The 20,610-nt window shown below is 49.3% G+C and overlaps 1 protein-coding gene across 17 annotated transcripts in view; it reads left to right on the top strand.

The window, feature by feature from the left end:
- LOC105476533 (ankyrin 1) overlaps nucleotides 1–20,610 on the top strand; it is a 244,720-nt gene that overhangs the window by 172,128 nt on the left and 51,982 nt on the right. For all 17 annotated transcript variants that reach the window (XM_011732528.2, XM_011732531.2, XM_011732532.2 and 14 more), the window contains exons 9-20: nucleotides 131–229; nucleotides 3,813–4,010; nucleotides 5,458–5,556; nucleotides 5,961–6,059; nucleotides 6,616–6,714; nucleotides 7,815–8,012; nucleotides 8,588–8,686; nucleotides 9,433–9,531; nucleotides 14,735–14,932; nucleotides 17,457–17,555; nucleotides 19,223–19,321; nucleotides 19,568–19,666. In XM_011732528.2, coding sequence (XP_011730830.2) covers nucleotides 131–229; nucleotides 3,813–4,010; nucleotides 5,458–5,556; nucleotides 5,961–6,059; nucleotides 6,616–6,714; nucleotides 7,815–8,012; nucleotides 8,588–8,686; nucleotides 9,433–9,531; nucleotides 14,735–14,932; nucleotides 17,457–17,555; nucleotides 19,223–19,321; nucleotides 19,568–19,666 — 1,485 coding nt within the window. The remainder of the gene's footprint in view (nucleotides 1–130; nucleotides 230–3,812; nucleotides 4,011–5,457; nucleotides 5,557–5,960; nucleotides 6,060–6,615; nucleotides 6,715–7,814; nucleotides 8,013–8,587; nucleotides 8,687–9,432; nucleotides 9,532–14,734; nucleotides 14,933–17,456; nucleotides 17,556–19,222; nucleotides 19,322–19,567; nucleotides 19,667–20,610) is intronic.

Below are 20,610 nucleotides of genomic sequence, written 5' to 3' on the forward strand. Positions count from 1 at the left end.
GAGGTCGAGCTGGTGCTTGAGGAAACGTCAGCACTCGCGTGGGCTGGGACGATGCCATAGGCAGTCTTCTCTCCAATGACCTCTGATAGCTGCCTTTTGGGCTTTCTGTTTTTGACTCTGTCTTTTAAAGGACGAATTGACACCTCTCCACTGTGCAGCTCGAAATGGGCACGTGCGAATCTCAGAGATCCTGCTGGACCACGGGGCACCAATCCAAGCCAAAACCAAGGTGTGTGCTTCCTTCCTGTGAGGAGCATTTTTTAGGCAGGGCTCCAGGTCCAACAGACCTGGCATCAAATCCTATTTCTGTAAAACAGAAATGCTAATACTACTAAATGAATAGCACCTTTGACATTTATTACAAGGCCTGTCACATAGGAGGCACTCAGTGTAGCTCTAATTCATAACTAGATCAGGGTCGGCAAACTTTTTATCTAAAGGACCAGGTGTTAGACAATTTTAGGCTTTGCAGGCCATGGTCCCTGTTGCAGTGATTCAACACTGCCAACGTAGCAGAAAAGCAGCCATAGGCAATATGCAAACTAGGGCCCGTGTTCTAATAAAACGTTATTGACCAACACTGGTGGCGGGGCAGATTTGACCCACAGGTTGTATAGTTTGCCTACTACTGCTCTAGATCAATCCCCATGTCTCCCTTCCTAGCTCCAGAAAAGACAGGCACTAAGTACTCTGAGAAGTCTTCAGAGCCCGGGTCAGACTAAAGCAAAGTTAAAAAGAAAAAAACACAGTTCTTCTCAGGCTCCATTACAGGCCGGAGAAAAGGCTTGTTACGTGATTCTAACATAAGGACTTAAGTCTTCCAGGGAAGAAAGCTGTCAGCCACATAGAGCTGCCTGAGCCTGCTCCAGGCCCTCTGCCCCGTGAATTGAGCTGTGTCAGAGCAGAGCAAGGCAGAAGACAGGCCCACTCACGGCTACCCAGGATGTTTCCCACGAGCAGTTCTGTCATGAAATGATGGCTCAGTCCATACAGTGAGAGCTGATTTATTCCCGACACATTATCATGTTCTGTTCTGTAGAGCTGTCGTTAATTTGGGTCATGATTCATAGTCCCCACACTGGCTCTTGTTTGTGTCTGTGTGTGCTGTTGCATGAGGGTGTCCTCTACTAAAGCAGTCTCTCATTTAACCCTCCATCCTTGGCTGATTTGCTGTGTGACTCTGAACATGTGTCTTGCCCTCTCTGTGTTTCAGTTTCCTCATCTGGAGAGCCCCCGCCCTCTCTCCTAGGATTGTTGGGATGACCATGTGAGATAATGTCTTCAAAAGTATATCTAACAGTGAAACTCCTCAGCTAAATGAAAGTAGAATGGCTACTATCAGTTAGATTATTAGGTCAGGAAATTCCCAACATTTTTCCAGGAGTGCTGTATTTAAACATAATACATGACCAGAAGTTAAGATATTTTGTTTTATTATCCAGATCATTAGAATGGGGCTGAAAGGAATGCTTATGAAAAGTATTTTCTGAGAATATGAGAATATGTGACTTTTCCATTGGGAACTATGGTACAACCTTTCTGAAATGCAAGTGTAACTAACTGAGTTAGCTCAGTCCACCCTAACAAAGAACCACACGTTGAGTAGGTTAAACAACAGAAACTTACTGTCTCACACTTTCAGAGGCTGGAGGGTCAAGATCAAGGTGTCAGCAGGGTTGGTTCTTTTTTTTTTTTTTTGTGACAGAGTCTCTCTCTGTCGCCCAGGCTGGAGTGCAGTGACATGATCTTGGCTCACTGCAACTTCCACTTCCTGGGTTCAAGCAATTCTTGTGCCTCAGACTCCCGAGTAGCTAGGATTACAGATATGCACCACCATGCCTGGCAAATTTTTGTATTTTTAGTAGAGACAGGGTTTCGCCATGTTAGCCAGGCTGGTCTTGAACTCCTGACCTCAGGCGATCCGCCCGCCTCAGCCTCCCAAAGTGCTGGGATTACAGGCATGAGCCACTGTGCCTGGCCTTTTTTTGTGTGTGTGTGTGATGAAGTCTCGCTCAGTCACCCAGGCTGGAGTGCAGCAGTGTGATCTGCACTCACTGCAACCTCCACCTCACAGGTTCAATCAATTCTCATGCCTCAGCCTCCCAAGTAGCTGGGCTTGCAAGTACATGCCACCTCACCTGACTAATTTTTGTATTTTTGGTAGAGATGGGGATTCACCTTGTTGGCCAGGCTAGTCTCAAACTCCTGGCCTCAAGTGATATGCCCACCTCGGCCTCCCAAAGTGCTGGAATTACAGGGGTGAGCTACAGTGCCTGGCAGGGTCGGTTCCTTCTGAGGCTCTGAGGGAGCATCTTTTCCAGGTCTCTCCCCAAGCTTCTGGTGGTTTGAGCACAATCTTTGGTTTCCTTGGCTTATAGAAGCATCATGCTGACCTCTGCCTTCATCTTCATGTGGCATCTTCCTGCTGTGCAGGTGTCCAAATCTGCCTATTTCTAAGGACTCCAGTCATAGATTAGAACTCACACTAATGACCTCATTTTAGCTCATTACATCCCCAAAGACCCTGTTTCCAAACAAGGTCACATTCTGAGGTCCTGGGGGTTAAGACTGCAGCATATGAATTTTGTTGGGACCTAATTCAGCCTGTAACACTAACATCTGCTGTCATGGAACCTGATTTGCGTCTTCCTTGATGAAAATCCTCTCATTTCCACTTTCGAAAAGCTGAAGTCCCAAGTCCTGAGCTCCTAGCCTTTCTTGGCGCAGCCCCGGGCTCCTCTCCAGCCCGCCTCCATGCTTGCCATCACTTTGCCCTGGCCTGTCGAACTGCATGGAGGCCCCTGGGTTCCCCTAGGGTAGCTGCCTCTGTGATGTTGCCCATGCTGCTCCCTTCACTAGGGTGTTCTTCTCCTTGGTCCTCCTGGTGAACTTCCATTCAGCTCCTTTCAAGTCCTAGTTTAGGCCTCACCTCCTCCCTCCCGGTGCCCCTCCTTCATCAGGGACGCCATCTGTTTGATTCTCACCTCTGTGCTTTGATCATTTTTCATCCCACTTCAGGGCACTGAAAGACACCACCATGTTTGTCTACAAGCTTCCTTGGGCCAGGGGTTATGTCTGTTCTCTTCTGTTTCCACAGAGCTTAACCCATACCAGGAGCATATTAATCACTTGATAAGTATGTGTTGAATTAATGTCTGAATGAATGAGTGAGTCTCCTCTCTCTTTAATGTTTTTTCAGCAAATTGCTGTTTGAGAAATGAGTATCCTTAATGAATTTTCTTTAACTGAACTGCATTTGACAGGGACAAGGAACAGAGGGATTTAGATCCAAGTTCTATTTTATCATCATTCATTCATTCATTTATTCAAAATTGCATAATTTAAGGACCACAATGTGTATTACATGAATTTACTGGGCACTGTGGGGCATTTAAGAAGAAATATTAGGCTCAGTCACTGATCTTAAGAGGCATACAAGTAAAGAGAAAAGATGAAAAGATACACTCCCCTAAACAGTTAACTATGAATGTAATTGGGCAAATATGAGAATAAGGTCCAAGTGCATGGCGCAGATAAGGAAAGCCCACTGGAGTCTAGGGTGGTCAGGGAAAGCTTTCTGGAAGAGATGGGGCTGCTGGAGATGGCTTTGAAGGTTTGGCCAGGTGGAAAGGAGAATGTCTGTGGTCAGAGACTGGCAGAAGTGTGGAGGCCAGGGTGAGCCAAGCTCCCTCCGGAGCCTTGTGGAAGCATCGTGTAGGGAAGAAGTAGGGAGTGACGTTGGAGTCGTCCTGAATCTCCATGCTCGGGCCCCAGAAGGCTTTGTGATTGCTTGTGTTTTCCTCTTTACCCAGAACGGCCTGTCCCCAATTCACATGGCGGCTCAGGGAGACCACCTCGACTGTGTCCGGCTCCTGTTGCAATACGACGCAGAGATAGATGACATCACCCTGGACCACCTGACCCCGCTCCACGTGGCTGCCCACTGCGGACACCACAGGGTGGCCAAGGTCCTTCTGGATAAAGGGGCCAAACCCAACTCCAGAGCCCTGGTGAGTGGGGGGCTGCTGGAGAAGGTGCAGAGGGTTAGGGCAGGCTCAGGGCAGGACCAGAGAGGCATGGCTGGACCTGTGGGAAGGGCGGCAGGTGCCCAGAGCTCCCCAGATTCGAGGCCTGAGAAGTGGGGTGTGACAGCACAGGATGGTGGGGGCCCTGTGTGCACCCCTCTTGCACCCTCCACTGCACACCCAGCTAGGTATCGACCCCTGCCCCTGGTGACCAGGCCGAGGTCAGGGGTGAGTTTGGGCCCAGGAAACCGGACTCAGGAAGCATCCTGCATGGTAGGTATACAGGCTTGGGGCACCTGTCCAGTGGAGTCAGGCCTGGAGCTGAGTGATTCCTTAGGGGCTGCGTGGCTTTCTGAGCTGCTTTGGGGATGAGTGAGGTGGCTGGAGCTGAGCATCCTTCGTCCACAGAGGGGCTTGCAGTTCTCATGGCACTCGTGTAAAGGGAAGCTCAAGCCCAGAGCAAATCCCTTCTGTGGTTCCTCTGCCTCCTTACCAGGACAGGGGCTCCCAGGGAGGTCTGGGGATCCAGTAGGACTGTAGCTTTGCACTAAGCATGCCCGTAACCACATCTCCTCTCTGCCCCTTTCCAGGGCAGCAGAACTGAGGGGCAGGATATCCTCCAGGGATGGCAGAGGATGGCTCATTCACTCACTCACTCACTCAAAAAAGCTTTCACTGAGCAATGCCCGCAGGCCACATGCTATTGTAGGGGAGTTGGGATTTCCCAGCCTCAGGACTATTGATATTTGGGGTCGATATTTGTGGTCTTATGTGTTGTAGGATGTTTAGCAGCATCCCGGGCCTCTACCCACTAGGCACTCATAGCTCTCCTTCCCTAGTTGACAATAAAAAATGTCCCCAGACATTGCCACATGTTTTGGCGGTGAGGTGCAAATGATACCCCCCACCACCACCTCCCACGTTTGAGAACCACTGCCTTAAGTGGGTAAAGCACTGAAAAAACAGACAAAAACAAACATACTTTTCTGCCCGTCAGAGTTTATATTCAGAGTACATCACACTTTAGAGCAGAAATCCATTTCACTAAAAATGATCAGTGGTTTCAGGGAAGAGGGAACATGATTTGCTTCACAAAAGTACTCTTTTATTGTAAATTTACCCTTAGGGGACTTTAAACAGCAGGATCTTTTAGTGCATCCAAAATGTGAATAAATTTTTTAAAAAGGTTTATAAACAACATGTTCAGGAACATATGTAGTGCATCAAGTGAGAGCCACCTGTCTCTTACGTGATTTGCATTAATTGACATTGTAAGACTAATCAATTGGCATTAATTCATTGATTGGTCTGTGGGCATCTGCTGGTGGCCTGGGCAGCAGCTGCCTTTTAGAGCAGCGAGGTGGTCTTCTGGGCGTTCCTTGGGCCCGTGTGTAAGCTCCTGCTTGTCTGTCTTCCTTTGTGTGGGCTGCAGAATGGCTTTACCCCCTTACACATCGCCTGCAAAAAGAACCACGTTCGTGTCATGGAGCTGCTGCTGAAGACGGGAGCCTCAATTGACGCGGTCACCGAGGTAGGAGAGACTGCAGAGGAGCCTGGGGGCAGGCCCGTGGTCTCCCCCGACCCACCTTCTCTAAGAGTCGCTCTTTGTAGCTTTGTGTGGCTGCAGGGGTGTGTGCGTCTGCAAGTCTGGACTGCTGGAAGGAATGAATTAGAGGTGACTAAGACAGGGGAACATGAGTCAAGTCTCATGGAGCTTTCCAAGATCAGACACAATTTTTGCAAGTTGTAAGAGTGGGCACGACTTGCCCACGGTAATTTTTTTCTCCAACCATTTTCTTGGAAGCAAACCCACCTCATATAACTCCATTTTCTTGGAAAACCATTTGTGAAAGCGTTAGATGCCGTCAGGTTCTCTCTTCTTCAGGGGAGCGGAAAGACTCCCCACTTATCTCACTCTGCCCTTGTCTGTTTCAGTCTGGCCTGACACCTCTCCACGTGGCCTCCTTCATGGGGCACCTTCCCATCGTGAAGAACCTCCTGCAGCGGGGGGCATCGCCCAACGTCTCCAACGTGGTAAGCCCTCAGGCAGTCAAGGGACTTGCTCCTCTAGACCAAGAGTTCAGAGGGCAGCTTTCACCAGTGCTCCCGGGCCTCTTCTCTGGGGACAGAGCTACAATTCCCAGAATAGCCAATGCTTCAGACTGGGGGAGGACATCCCCGTGTACTGACGCTTTCTGGATGAAATTTCTCACACATCCGTAAACCTTGGAGGTTTTGTTTTGGACAATAATTTTGGAACGTCTATAAGTGTTCACTGGGAATACATTTACATTTTTGAATATTCATTAGCTCTGGGGTTTACTTTTAAGTGTACCTAGAATATACAGATGCACACATGCACTCACATACATGCCTGCACCTGCACACGTGCACACACACACACACACACACATACATACATGCGCAGGCACACAAGCACCCACACCAGACTAAAGAGTGCCTGCTGGGGCAACTCCACCTCTTGGACAAAAACCCACCAAGCCACTTGAAGCTGCACTTCCTAGCTCTGTGTGTGCAGTTTTGGACAGCAGGCATGTATGAACAGTTCTACAATTTTGTTATTTTATAGAAAGTGGAGACCCCGCTACATATGGCAGCCAGAGCTGGGCACACGGAAGTGGCCAAATATTTACTCCAGAACAAAGCCAAAGTCAATGCCAAGGCCAAGGTGAGTTGTGAAGGCAGGAAGGGAAGGGTTTCAGATATGAGCAGTTCCAGCACTGTGCAGAGAACCCATCCTCATTCCAGGCAGGGCTGCAGTACTGTGGCCTGGGGATCGCTTTTCATCCCGATCAGGCCGCTCCGCGTGCTCCGACTCTGCTTTGCAGGGGGTTTGAGAAGACCAGGGATATTTTTGCATTAGAGCCACATTTCTTTAAAATAAGGAAAGTCCAAGGTGCATGGTTGGGCTGAGTATGTCCTGGGCTAACGACGACAGTTGCCGTGTAAGGAGGCGGGCAACCTTTTGAAGAAAGCATTGCCAGTGAAAATCAGGCAAGAATTACTTGATTTAAAACTGGAGGATTCCCCCTTGCTGTAAGCACATTTTGCAGGGGTTGGAGGAGTAGGCAGTGAGAAGAGCTGTGGAGTTTGCCAGTTGCTCGCTCGGCCAACAGCAGGCTTCCTAACCACAGGCCACGATGGGTTCTCCTTAGAGTCAGGCCTGTGATTTGTGTTTGGGGCCCTCGAGGGATGCCTCCAACTGGGCCCCATGAGACCTGGCCCAGGCAGCTCGACAGCAGCATTCAGAAACAGGAAGCTGGGGGTGTGGATGGAAAAGTCCTCATTCTCTGTCAGCAGTTGAGACTCCCCTGACCCCAGCACAGAGAAAATCAAAGTAGAGTTCAAGCAGAAAGACAAGCGCATCCTCTCAGAAAGGATGTGGGAGACGGATGAGCAACCACACTGCATTGAGTGCCTTTTATGCACAAACGCAGAAACGTGTGCATTATCTGCTTGATCCCAGATGAGCCCTAGCAAGTAGACGTTATTATTCCCATTTTACAGATGGGAGGGCTGGGTCTTTGGGAAATTAGGTAGAAATAACAGCTCACTTGAAGAGCTGTTGTAAGGATTCAGTAGGATACAGCATATTGGTTCCTGTAACTCAGAGATTTGATTCAAACCCTGACTCTTCATCTTCTTAGCTGTGTGACCTTGAGAAGGTCACTTGCCCTCTCTGGGCCCTGCCTTGCTTCTCTGTAAGATGGAAAGTTGGATTTGGTAACATCAGCATTTCTTCTTCTTTGCTTTCGCTTTGGGGTCCAGGATGACCAGACCCCACTTCACTGTGCAGCTCGCATCGGCCACACAAACATGGTGAAGCTCCTGCTGGAAAACAATGCCAACCCCAACCTGGCCACCACTGCTGGGCACACGCCCCTGCACATCGCAGCTCGTGAGGGCCACGTGGAAACAGTCCTGGCCCTTCTGGAAAAGGAAGCATCCCAGGCCTGCATGACCAAGGTACAACCTCCCTCCTCTCGGTCTAAGGAAGCAACAGGCTCACTCAGCCAGGCCTGGGGCTTGGAGGGGAATTCGTGCCTGGTTCTCTTTGTCACCTCAGTGATGTTGCAAGCAACTGGAAGGGTCATCACACTCGGGGCTGCCTGCCACCTGCAAGCCCGATGTGTCTCCATCCTTCCCCAAAACGGGAGGTCAACCACAGCTTCTCACACACCCAGCCAGCCTTCGTCCATTTATCATGGCACAATTATTAGTCAAAACCTGCTTTGGGCAAGTCACAGATGGGTTCTGGGAATATGAGAAGGATTAAGACTCATACCCTGCCCTCAGCTAGCCAGCAATCAACTACCACTGCGAGGTGGTCGAGACCCTCTCGCCAGAGGAGTGTGTACAGCAAGTGCAGGGATGCCTGCCCACTCCTCAGGTCTTCAGCCTCCTGGAGGGCTCAAAAATGGCTGTGCCTTTGCTTTTATTGGCATCTCCATGCCAGCGGAAGGGGGCAGCCTCCTTTGCCCTTTCTTCAGAGAGGACAGCCCTGAGGCCCCGATGTCCTGACGGCCTGTCTTTCTCCTCAGAAAGGATTTACCCCTCTGCACGTGGCGGCCAAGTACGGGAAGGTGCGGGTGGCAGAGCTGCTGCTGGAGCGGGACGCACACCCGAATGCTGCTGGAAAAGTGAGTTTGAACCCCGCCCTCCCCTGCAGCTCTCAGGTTAGAGGCAAGAACAGAGGATGGAATTCAGCTCTTGCAGATTCCATCTCTTGCTTATGTTGTCCATCCTTTTTTTTCTTTTCTTTTTTTTTTTTTTTTTGAGATGGGGTCTCTCTCTGTTGCCCAGGCTGGAGTGCAGTGGTGCCATTATGGCTCACTACAATTTCGACTCCTGGGCTCAAACCATCCTTGGGTGTCAGCCTCCTGAGTAGCTGGGACTACAAGCAGGTGCCACCATGCCCGGCTCTAACTTAAAAAAAAAAAAAAATTATAGAGACAGGGTCTCACTATGTTGCCCAGGCTAGTCTCAAACCCTGGGCTCGGGTGATCTTCCCTCTTCAGCCTCCCGTAGCTCTGGGATTACAGGTGCGAGCCACTGCACCCGGCCTGTTCATGTTTCCATGGGTAGCATCGAGAGAGAACGCCCTTTGGAAAGACTGGCCTTTCTGTCAACGGCCTTATCCGTTTGGAAAGACTCGACGGCCTTCTCTGGGTGAATGTGCTGACCTCACTGCCCACGTCCCCTCTGGTTCCCACAGGGCTCTGGGTCCTGTCCCGACATTCTGTCGTGACTCCAAGTTAAGACTGGCCTGGGAAGGATTTTAAACAGGATTTTACTGTGTAAAATAGGTGCTGCCATGCCTAAAGGGAGCCCTGGGAGAAAGTCCGTGGGAGTGACATCTGGTCTCTTTTGTCTTTGTCCTCTGCAGAATGGCCTGACCCCCCTGCACGTGGCCGTCCATCACAACAACCTGGACATCGTCAAGCTGCTGCTTCCCCGGGGTGGCTCCCCGCACAGCCCCGCCTGGGTAAGACTGGCGCCTCTCCCCAGCTGCCCCCGGAGAGCAGGTCACCTGCTACCTTCCAGTCCCTCAGGGAGGGGGGTTTCCGCAGCAGCCCAGGCGTTTTGCGTTCTGTAGCTATTTTTACCTCAGAAATCATGCCTCACTTTCACACATGTTACCTGTCCTGTAATCGTGCTATTCAGGGTCCAGGAGTGGGATGGGAAGTGGGTAACAATTCCCAGCCAGGGCTTACCTCGCAGAGGCAGAACTTGTTTTATACAGCAAATGTGTCCCCAAGCAGTTGCACGTCAGCTGGGTTTTGTAAACTGACTGTCAGAGATCGGTGTGGATAAAAATCCCTGGGGAGTGGTGAGCCTGGTTCTAGCAGATTCCGACTCTGTGGGACTGTGCAGTGTGGCCTGGAAGCCTCATTTTTAACCTACTCTCTGCGTGGTTCCGGGGCTGGGGCCACAGCGACCGTACTTTGAGAAGTCCTCAGGGCTGCTGGTGAGCTTGCTGGAACCTGGAAGCAAGGGACCTCTTTAAAATGAGAATGATCACCTCCAAATTCATTTCTCTCTGAGATCAGACTTTTCGATGGTGGCATTTTTGTAGAGAGGCTTACCTAAATATGAGACACGTTGGCCCGGCCTCACACCAGCTTCAGAGGCGAGCTGCTCAGAGCAGCAGGTTCCGTGACTCTTGAGGGAATCAGAGGAGGGAGCAGATGGGTAGCTTCTGGAAGACCCCACGGGATTGGGTAGTACAAGGATGAAGCTGGAAGGATCATTTTTGGGAACAGGCTGCCTGCTGTGGGAAGACAAGGCTGTGTAGGGGTAGGTGCCATGGGACTGGTGGCCAGCGGGGAGAAGGGGAGAGGAGAGGGAGCGGGGCCAGGAAGACAAAAGCCACACACAGTCCCCGCACTCTGTGGGGCAGCCAGGCGCACGGGAAACAGGATAATCTATGGGAGAGCAAACCCTGGCGATCCGTCATGTGGCAGGTGTCCAAGTGCCACAGAGAAAGAGCCTAAGGGTGGGACCCCGCATGACTCCAGCCAACACCTGCTGGCTTAGGGCCGCCGCAGCCCAGGCGGGGAGCCTCAGTGTCGTTGCGGCGCGTTCTCCCTCCCTGGACAGACGCGTGTCCCCATCTTGCAGCATCGCTCTTCTGCAGACGCCGGCTCCCGACAGCTCTGTCTCCTCCTGTCCTCGCTACTGCTGCAGCGAGCCCCACGTCGCTGTGCAGAGGGAGCACACGGCCCTGCTGCGATGTCGACTTACTCCTGCCTCTAAAAATAAAAACCTGGACTCCCTTCCTCCTCCTCACTCCCCTACTTATATAAAAGGAAAGGGAGCCAGGTTCATTATATTTAAAAAGAACTAAATCCAAGTACAAACCCTGTACAGATGGGCTTTGTTTCCATGGCAAAAAATAGTTTCCAAAGTAGTCTGGCAATTTTGTAGAATTTCATATGCAAATCTCTCTGCACCCAAACCAAACCCTCCCCTTTCTAATTTTGATGCTAATGTTTGAACATTTGGGCAGAGCTCCCTCCGTATGCATTCCTTAGGATGAGCTCATTTCCTTGGGAAAGAAGAGCCTTTTGCGGGCACACATTCCTCCCTCCCCTCTCCATGACTTTCCAGCCTAGTTGTCCTTGTCCTTGTCACCTGCAGAAGTTCATTCGTTCCTTTCAGTCCTGGTTTAGGGGAAGCTCTGTTCTGTGAACACTCCGTGTTCTGAGAGTGACAGTGGCACTTGTATCTCAATTTTAACCAGAGGTTTACCTGGCAGCCTGAGCCATGTCCAGGGCAGGCCTACTCTTGGGCAGGACAGGGGGCTGGCCTTGCCAGTGTGGACATCACTGCTTCCCAGGTAGCTTGGGATTCCTGAGGATACATCCATGAACACACTGCAGATTGCTCAAGTGATGGTCCTTTGTACATCGAAAGATGGCCTAATAGGGCCAGGAACAGTGGCCCAAGCCTGTAATCCCAGCACTTTGGGAGGCCGAGGCAGGCGGATCGCTTGAGGTCAGGAGTTCAAGACCATCCTGGCCAACATGGTGAAACCCCGCCTCTACTAAAAATACAAAAATTAGCTGGGCATGGCGGCATGCACCTCTAATCTCAGCTACTTGGGAGGCTGAGACAGGAGAATCATTTGAACCCGGGAGGCAGAGATTGCAGTGAGCCAAGATCTCACCACTGCACTCCAGACTGGGCAACAGAGTGACACTCTGTCTCAAAAAAAAAAAAAAAGCCTAATAATCGTTGCTTTCATGTAGTTATTAATGGAAAAACCAGACTCCATAAAGTATTTCTGAGGTTTATTCTGAGCGGATGTGATAACCATGGCCCTGGGCAACACAGTATCAAGAGGTCCTGAGAAAGCGTGTCTGGGGCGGGTTACAGTTTGGTTTTATACATTTAGGGAGGCAGGAGTTATAGGTAAAAACATAAATCAATACATGGAAGGTATATATTGACAAAAATACCTAGAAACAGGGGCCCAGAGGTTATAGGCAGATTCAGAGATTCTTTAATTTGCAGTTGGTTAAAGGAGTAAAGCTTTATCTAAAAGTTTGGAATCAGCAGAAAAGAATTAAGTTGAGAGAAGGGTCTGTTCACCAGTGTCCTGGGCCGAGTGACCTCTAGGGGGTGTGTGACTCAGCCCTTGCCTATTGTGGCCTTGGGTCCTGTTGATAATTTGGTGTCTTGTCACAAAGAGTCCCTTTAGTTAGTCTTATGATCTCTTTTAACATGAATGTTGGTCAGTTGTGCCTAAACTCCGAAAGGGAGTGGGTATAGCAAGGCGTGTCCAACCTCCCTTCCTTCATGGCTGGGAATTCAGTTTTTAAGGTTTTTCTGGGATCTCTTTGGCCCAACTGAGGTCTGTTTGAGGGCTTAGGGTTTAATTTTTCGTTTCCATAGTGAAAGGCTTCTCTGGGCCGGCGCTGACTGGTGCTCTGTGTCTCGTTATGGGGAGGCTTAGCTCCATTTTGAGCCGACCCTGCATCTCAGGCTGGATCTGTGGTATCGCACCCCATTCCTTTGCTCTCTTTTAATACAGTGCAAAAATCATGCTGTTTAATTAAACTTACTATAATCCAAATGCCGATCTTGTTACATGAACACAACCTACAAAGAACAATTTAATGTTTTCTCATAACATAATCAAATTAAAAAGGAAGAATACTAGAAAGGATTATCACTCGTCATTCTTCAAAAAGAATGATTTTTCAATTTAATTCAATTCCTTGGGTAAGTCACAACTTTTCATTTCACCACAAAAGCCGCCTATGGGCCCACTTTGCTGAGCTTTCTCTGTACCTAGGGCTTTGACGGCCTTGGCCGGCACCTTTCTTTCCCTTTCCTCTTCCTGACCAGTGATCCTGGCAGAATCAGAAATGTTAGTTTCCACAGTAAGAGAGTGGCTGGCAGGGAGAACTCAGTCCTCAGCCAGAGGAATGCTGGCCGAGGTGGGGAAATCTCGTGCCCTGAGACAGATCCCACATTGGGCAGCCATCTGCTATGGGCCTGGGTGGGCACATGTCCAGGACGTCCTCCAGCCTGGCATTGCCCTTAACCCTGAGTGCCCTAGGGCCTTGCTACTGAAAGTGTGGTCCCTGGACCAGCATTGTCAGCATCACCTGGGAGCTTGCTAGAAATGCACAATCTTGGGCCCCCCCTAGTGCCTCTGAATCAGACACTGCATTTTAACAAGGTCCCAAGGGATTGTGTACACATCAGAGTTTGAGAACCACTGTTCTAGGTGGAATTACCTGGGCTGTACAATCAGAAGGTCAGGGCTGGGTTATCTGTTGTTCTGCTTACTATGTGACATTAGATAAGGCGCTTAACCTCACAGAGAATTGGCCTCTTTCTCCACACGATGTGATAATAATAAAAATGCCTGCCCTAGTGACCTTATGTGGTTTTAATGAAGCACAAAAAAGATAACGCAGGTAAAAGTGGTTTTCGGCAGTGATGAGCAGAGGCGCCCACCTGGGAACCGTCTCTTGCCTGCAGGGAGATAAGGAGTGTGCTCCAGAGTGTAAACCCATGCACTGCTTCCTTCATTAAGACAGTCTTGCTATCAATGATAATAATAAAAACAAAAATTGGCTGAATAAACAGTGCACAGTGACATCATTGATTTACTTTTGAGGCAAGCTCCTTCATCTCATTATGCAATTATAATGTCTTGCAAACCAGTGCACTACAAAACCATGACACACAGGTGCATTACTTTTTAAAACTTTCATGTGTAGAGACAAGGTCTTACTCTACTGCAGGCCATAGTGCAGTGGTACGATCAGAGCTCACTGCAACCTCCAACTCCTTAGCTCAAGCCATCCTCCCACCTCAGCCTCCTGAGTAGCTACAGGCATGCATCACCATGCCCAGTTAATTTTTTAATTTTTTTGTAGAGATAGGGTCTAGCTATGTTGCCCAGGCTGGTCTCAAACTCCTGGCCTCAAGTGATCCTCACACCTCAGCCTCCCAAAGTGTTGGGAATACAGGCATGAGCCACTGTGCCCTGCCAACTTTTTATATCTTAATTTTGGAACATACCTTCACATATAGTATCATGTTTGGTCTACCTAACAACTTTGAGAAATTAAAAAGATAGACGCTATTATCCACTTTTAATGACTTAAAAGATACAGAAGGAAGTCTAGGTCATGGAATATCTTGCCCTGGGTCACACAGATAGTTAACAGTGGAGTGAGGACTGTCCCACATCCTCAAGTCCCTTGCCAGGTGCATGTCCCTTAAACCACCCTGCCTAATGCCGGCAAGGCCCAGAGGGCAGCACTTGGCCCAGCTGCACTGGGAAAAAAAGGGGCTGTTGTTTCTTCTTCTTTATGAAATATTTAGGGTTTTCGGCTCTTATTGCAGGAAGGAAGAAATGAGAACCTTTCATTTCCTTACCCGGCCTTCCAGTTGTTCTCTTCCTGTCCAGCAGTTTGTCAGAGCATAACAGAAAACACATGGTGAAAAAAGGTGGACATACAGAGGCTCTGCAAGCCTGAGGCGCTGGCTCTAAATCAAATGGATTTTGTTTGTTTGTTTGTTTACCTAAATTGCTCCTGGGTGACGCCAGCCCTGCTCATTGGGTGTCCAGCCGGCCAAGAACCAGACTCATCCCCTGCTCATGTGTTGATATTGTCAGCTCAGCATTCCTGTAACCAGGCCCTGGGTGGCTTCTTCTGTTTCAGAATGGCTACACCCCTTTGCACATCGCTGCCAAGCAGAACCAGGTGGAGGTGGCCCGCAGTCTGCTGCAGTATGGGGGCTCAGCAAATGCCGAGTCGGTGCAAGGTGTGACGCCCCTTCACCTGGCCGCCCAGGAGGGCCACGCAGAGATGGTGGCTCTGCTGCTCTCGAAACAAGCCAATGGCAACCTGGGGAACAAGGTAGACATGACGTCTTTGGATCTGCCCTGAGTGCTGGCTAACAACGTGTGGTGTCTGCATATTAAGTATCTATGTGTGCCCAGGTTCTGAGTTAGGGCTGTGTGTGTGTAAACCTTGTAACAGCCTTGTGTACATTTCACCTTCATTTTATAAATGAATAAACAGAAAGGTTGCTTATTCCCAAGATGGCAGGATTCTGAGCCTTTCTGATGCCAAAGCCTTTGCTGATCTTTCTAAACAGATTGACTTAAGGATCTGCAGAAAGATCAATATTAAAATCCATAATACACTTTCCCAAATATAGGCCGGTGCCTACCTTCAGAAGTACATTCTATCATTTGGGACTAAATATTCTATGTTCTGTGGGGAAAGATGTTTTAAAACTACTGACCTATACACTAGGAGTTCTTCCTCCAGCGACAATAGGTATGTGAGGATAAAGCCTTCTAAAACTGCGCACACATCTGGGGAGGAAGGGTGTGTGAGCAGTTTTCTGGGTGAAGTGTTCAGTGTTTCTCAGCTTCTCAAAGGAATGTGTGACCCAAAAAAAGACTAAAAATCACTTCTTTTTTAAATAACAGTTTTATCGAAATATAATTCACCTAGAAGGCACCCTTTCAAACGCTACAATTCAATGTTTTTTAGTATTTTTACAGAATTCAGCAGCCTATGATCTAACTCTAGAACACTTGCATCACCCGCAAAGGGAACCCCGTACCTGTTAGCAGTCACTTCCCGCTTCCCCCAGAGCCCCCGGTCCCTCGCAACCGCCAGTCTTTCAGTCTCTAGGAATTTGTCTGTTCTGGACATTTCATATAAGTGGAACCACGCAATGTGAACAACCACTTCTTCGATGATATATTCACATAGCAAATACTCAGAAAGGCAAGCATTTTCAGGGCAACTTAAGATTTCTTAAAAACCTGTAGATTTTGTACAAAATCTGGCACATTTTGTACAAATTTGAACAGCTGACCCCCAATGAGGGAACCGTTCTGGTAGGACCATTATATTCATTATATCTCATGGCATTCTGGGTTCCTTCACTGCCCCACTTAATGGGAGCTTTGACAGGACACAGTAAGGTGACTGGTAACCCACTCTGTCATCCACACGCCGCCCTCACGAGGCAGATTATTGGTGTTAGCTCAAGAATGAGGCAGAGCGCCTGCCTGAGAGGCTGACAGTCACTCCTCAACTGAGGACTGTTCTCATTTGAGCCATCCCCGGTCTGCCTGCAGGACAGGCCCGCCAGTTCTGGCCACAGTGGCATGTGGTGGGGTGTCATGACTACCCACAAGCCTCTGGTCAGCCTGTGGGATGTGCAGAAGGCAGAGGAGGGCAAGTGGAGTCCCGTAGAGGGGACATGGTCTGTGCCTACAGAGAAATCCAGCTTTGTTGGTCCCACATTAGCAAAGGGTATTGAGGCAAAGTCCAGGGGAGAGAAGACTTTTCTGACATTTTCCTGTGGGTGCCCACACGTCAAACAACATCTCTGATACCTTACTGCCTTCCTGAGGAAGCTGTGATGCCACGTGCAAGAATATGGTCCGTTCACTCCTGGTGGGATGCTTTGCCCTCTTGACCATGCCAGCACTGGCTGCGCAGTGATAACAGTATGGTACTTTATTTATTTATTTATTTATTTATTTATTTAAGATGGAGTGTTGCTCTGTCACCCAGTCTGGAGTGCAGTGGTGCGATCTCGGCTCACTGCAACCTCTGCCTCCCAGGTTCAAGTGATTCTCCTGCCTCAGCCACCCAAGCAGCTGGGATTACAGGCATGAGCCACCATGCCCTGCTTATTTTTGTATTTTTAGTAAAGATGGGGGTCTAACCATGTTGGCCAGGCTGGTCTCGAACTCCTGACCTCAGGTGATCCACCCACCTTGGCCTTCAAAAGTGCTGGGATGACAGGCATGTGCTGCTGTACCCAGCCAGTGTGCTTCATTTAAACAGCACTGTGTGCCTCTCAATGTGCTTCACCTGTGCTTTCTCCAGCACTCCTCACCTTGCCCCTGAGATGGATCCATGATAACCCCTATTGTCTAGATTAGGAAACCAAGGCTACAGGGCTCTGAAATTCACCATGGAAATAGGGCATTCTTTATTGGGAAGTCCATAAAGCACCAACACTGGGAAAGTGCCATAAAGTTCATCTAGATCAGAAGTCAGGAAACTACGGGCCCGTGGGCCAAATCTGGTCCACCACTTGTTTGTGTAAATAAAGTTTTATTGGAACACAGCCATGCCCATTCATTTAAATGTTAGTCATACAGAGACATGGCCAAAAATATTGATCATCTGGCCCTTAACAGAAAAAGTTGCCAACCCCTGGTCTAGTGTAACCACCTTACTTTTTAGATAAGGACATTGGGGCCCAGAACAAGAAGAGCTTTGCCTGGAGCCAAATAACTAGTTGGTGACTGCAAAGTCAGCTTCAGCTCCCAGACCTCAGAGCTCTTTCCTTGTGGCCTGGAATTCTTTACTTGCTAGAAGGTAATGAACATCTTTTTCTTTGCAGAGTGGACTCACTCCTCTCCATCTGGTAGCACAGGAAGGCCACGTTCCAGTGGCAGACGTGCTGATCAAACACGGCGTCATGGTGGATGCCACCACCCGGGTAAGGCAGGCAGCTGGAACTTCAGTCTGTGTGGACTGCTTGCTCACACTTCAGAACTGAATCTTCCACGGGGCTTTGAAACCCCGAAGACCCAGTGGAACATTCTTCCCTGCCACTTCCTAGAGCGGGCAGTGGAGTTTGAAAACGCTACTCCTAATTACCTCACTTTCCCATGGGGGATTTTTAAAGTTTGCTAGACCTTTGAGCCTCTGCAGAGAGAAAGTGGGACGAATGTTTAATCATGACTCTAAGACCTGTCTAATACGAGTAGTCAGCATGTCAAAATGTCAAGTTTCCCCAGATTCACACAAAAGCTTAGCTCCTTTTCTTCCAGCACTTGGTTAAATTCAGTTCAACTTTCTCTGAACCTCTGATGTGTGCAAGGAGCTATGTGAATGGAATCTGGCATCAAGGCGTCTGCAGTTTGGTGTGGAGGTGATCGCTAGGGACAGGAAGGAAGAGCGTAATCTGATATTTACTCTTAAGAGAGGAGCTGGGAGCACAGAGGGCAGAGATGGTGTTTTTAGTCGGTGCGAGGAGGCGGGCTTCATGGAAGAAGCCACATTTTGTTTCTTTTCCCCACAAGGGAACCATATTAAAAGGAAGGGACAGTGACAGGACCAGGAACTCCTGCCCCCTCCAGAGTAGCACAGAAATGCCAGCAACAATGTTATGCTGAAGTCACCCTGAGAAAAGTCTGGAAACTGTTTTGTCTCCAACTGCCTGCAGCTTCCACAGGAACCTGCTTAAAATCTAAGAATGTTCTGGATCTTTGAGGCTTCACTTGCAGGCCCTGTTTAGTCTTTTGGGGTCCTGCACCAAAAGACCCTGTCCTGTGGGTTAGAATGTCCTTGAGGATCCCAAAGTCACCCCATTATGGGAAGAACCTGCGCTTGGGTGGTCTCTGGAATCTGGCACCAGCTTCCTGGGACACTTGGGACCAAGGAGCTCAGAGGGCCTTGGCCTGCCTGCCCACAGGAAGCATTACCACAAAATTCAGCAGGACAGACTCCTTGAAGAGCCCAGACTCACATGAGCAAATGTCCCAAGCCCATGCATTTCAATAAGCAATGATCAGTTCCCGTAAATTCCATCACGCCACAACTAAGTCACTTGGACAGCCTTTTGGGGGTTTTTCAATGGGATTTCAGCTTTCTAATGGAAATAAGCCTGTTGTCATTGGAGTGAACATGACCTCACATCCCCATCTGCCCTCATCTCAGCGCCATTCCCAGGCCTGAAGGCTATCTCTTCCTCTTGAAATAGCCCCCTGGGATTCTGTGACGCTGCTCTCTCCAGGTTTCCCTCTCTCTCTCTTCTGCCTTGGCCTCACTCCCTCAGCCCCACTTTTCACCCTCCACTTTATCCTGGGGGACCTCACTCACCTCCAAAGCTCTCAGATCTCCCATGCACTGACGACCCCAGCATAGCCCTCTTCTTGCGGTTCAGTGTCCATTTTCCAGTTGCCAGGTTGACGTCTCCCCTTGGGTCTCCCACAAGCATCTCAGCCTGGTGGTCTCTGCCCAGCAGCAGCCATTCAGCTTGTCAGTGTCAGCCTTCAAGGGGCTCCCTGTCCATTTTTTCTTTGAATCGGCTGCTTTGGGAAGGATTTCATGTGATGCCCAGCTCGGGAGAGCTCTGGTCACTCCTTCTCATCTGCTTTTCAGATGGGCTACACTCCCCTCCATGTGGCCAGTCACTACGGAAACATCAAGCTGGTGAAGTTTCTGCTGCAGCACCAGGCAGATGTAAACGCCAAGACCAAGGTACAGGGATGCCCTAGCCCCGACTCCTGCGCTGACCCTTCTCCATGCCACATCAGGGTGCAGCCAGAGCTGCTGCTCTGGGCCACTAGGGGTTCCACCACAGTTGACCGTGGACACTGAAGGAAGAAAGGGGGAAAATGCATTTTATTAATGTCCCACTTCGAAGATGGACAGGCACTATCATGTGTAGGCAGGTCTCTGTCTAATGGTTGGCTAACCCTGCCAAAATGTCTGCTTGCTTTGCAGCTAGGATACAGCCCCCTGCACCAGGCAGCCCAGCAGGGACACACAGACGTCGTGACTCTGCTTCTGAAAAACGGTGCTTCCCCAAACGAGGTCAGCTCGGTGAGTACACTCTCTCTCCTGAGTTTAGAAAACTGCTCCCCGTGGCAGCAGCCCTGGGTGACCTCCCCTAACCATAGAGGTTAATGCACATGTCTGGGGCCTGGACGGGGCCGCAAGACCCTAAAGCCATAGCTACCTTGGATACCCTGGGGATGGGGCACTGTGATCAGTTCCTCTTTCTGGTGAATTGATCGTTTTCCTTTTAAGCACCATTTTCCCTCCTCTTTTATGTTTATTAAAATATCCTTCTTGAGTGCGAGTGCAGTGGCTCACGCCTGTAATCACAGCACTCTGGGAGGCTAAGGAGGGAGGATTGCTTGAGGGCAGGAGTTCAGGACCAGTCTGGGCAACACAGTGAGTGCCTGAATCTACAAAATAATTTTTTTAATTATGTGGATGTGGTGACACATATTAACTGTAGTCCCAGCTAACTGGGAGGCTGAAGTGGGAGGATAGCCTGAGTCCAGGAAGTCGAGGCTGCAGGGAGTTGTGATTGCGCCACTGCAGTTCAGTGTCCATTTTCCAGTTGCCCACTTGAAAGCCAGCCTGGAAGACAGAGCAAGACCTTGTGTCTTTATATATATATACACACACACACACACACACACACACACACACACACACACAGAGACATATGCATATATATATGCACATACACACATATATACCATATATATAAATATTTGTTGAAACCCATTCTAAAATATGTGAAACTGTTTTCAATATGGTGCAAGTGAACATAGTTCAATGTCCTGGGTGGTTCCTGATCTTTCAGGGCTCGAGGTTATCTTTAGTGACATCAGCAATCATTGTTCACTATGAGCTTTCTCATCTGACCATGCGGAGGTTCTATGAAATTATCTCCATGTTTGCTTCTATCTCTGAAATAATGTGGACACCCTTGGCTGGGTGCAGTGGCTCACACCTGTAATCCCAGCACTTTG

The sequence above is a fragment of the Macaca nemestrina genome, chromosome 8, assembly GCF_043159975.1.
Source record: "Macaca nemestrina isolate mMacNem1 chromosome 8, mMacNem.hap1, whole genome shotgun sequence".
Taxonomy (NCBI): Eukaryota; Metazoa; Chordata; class Mammalia; order Primates; family Cercopithecidae; genus Macaca; species Macaca nemestrina.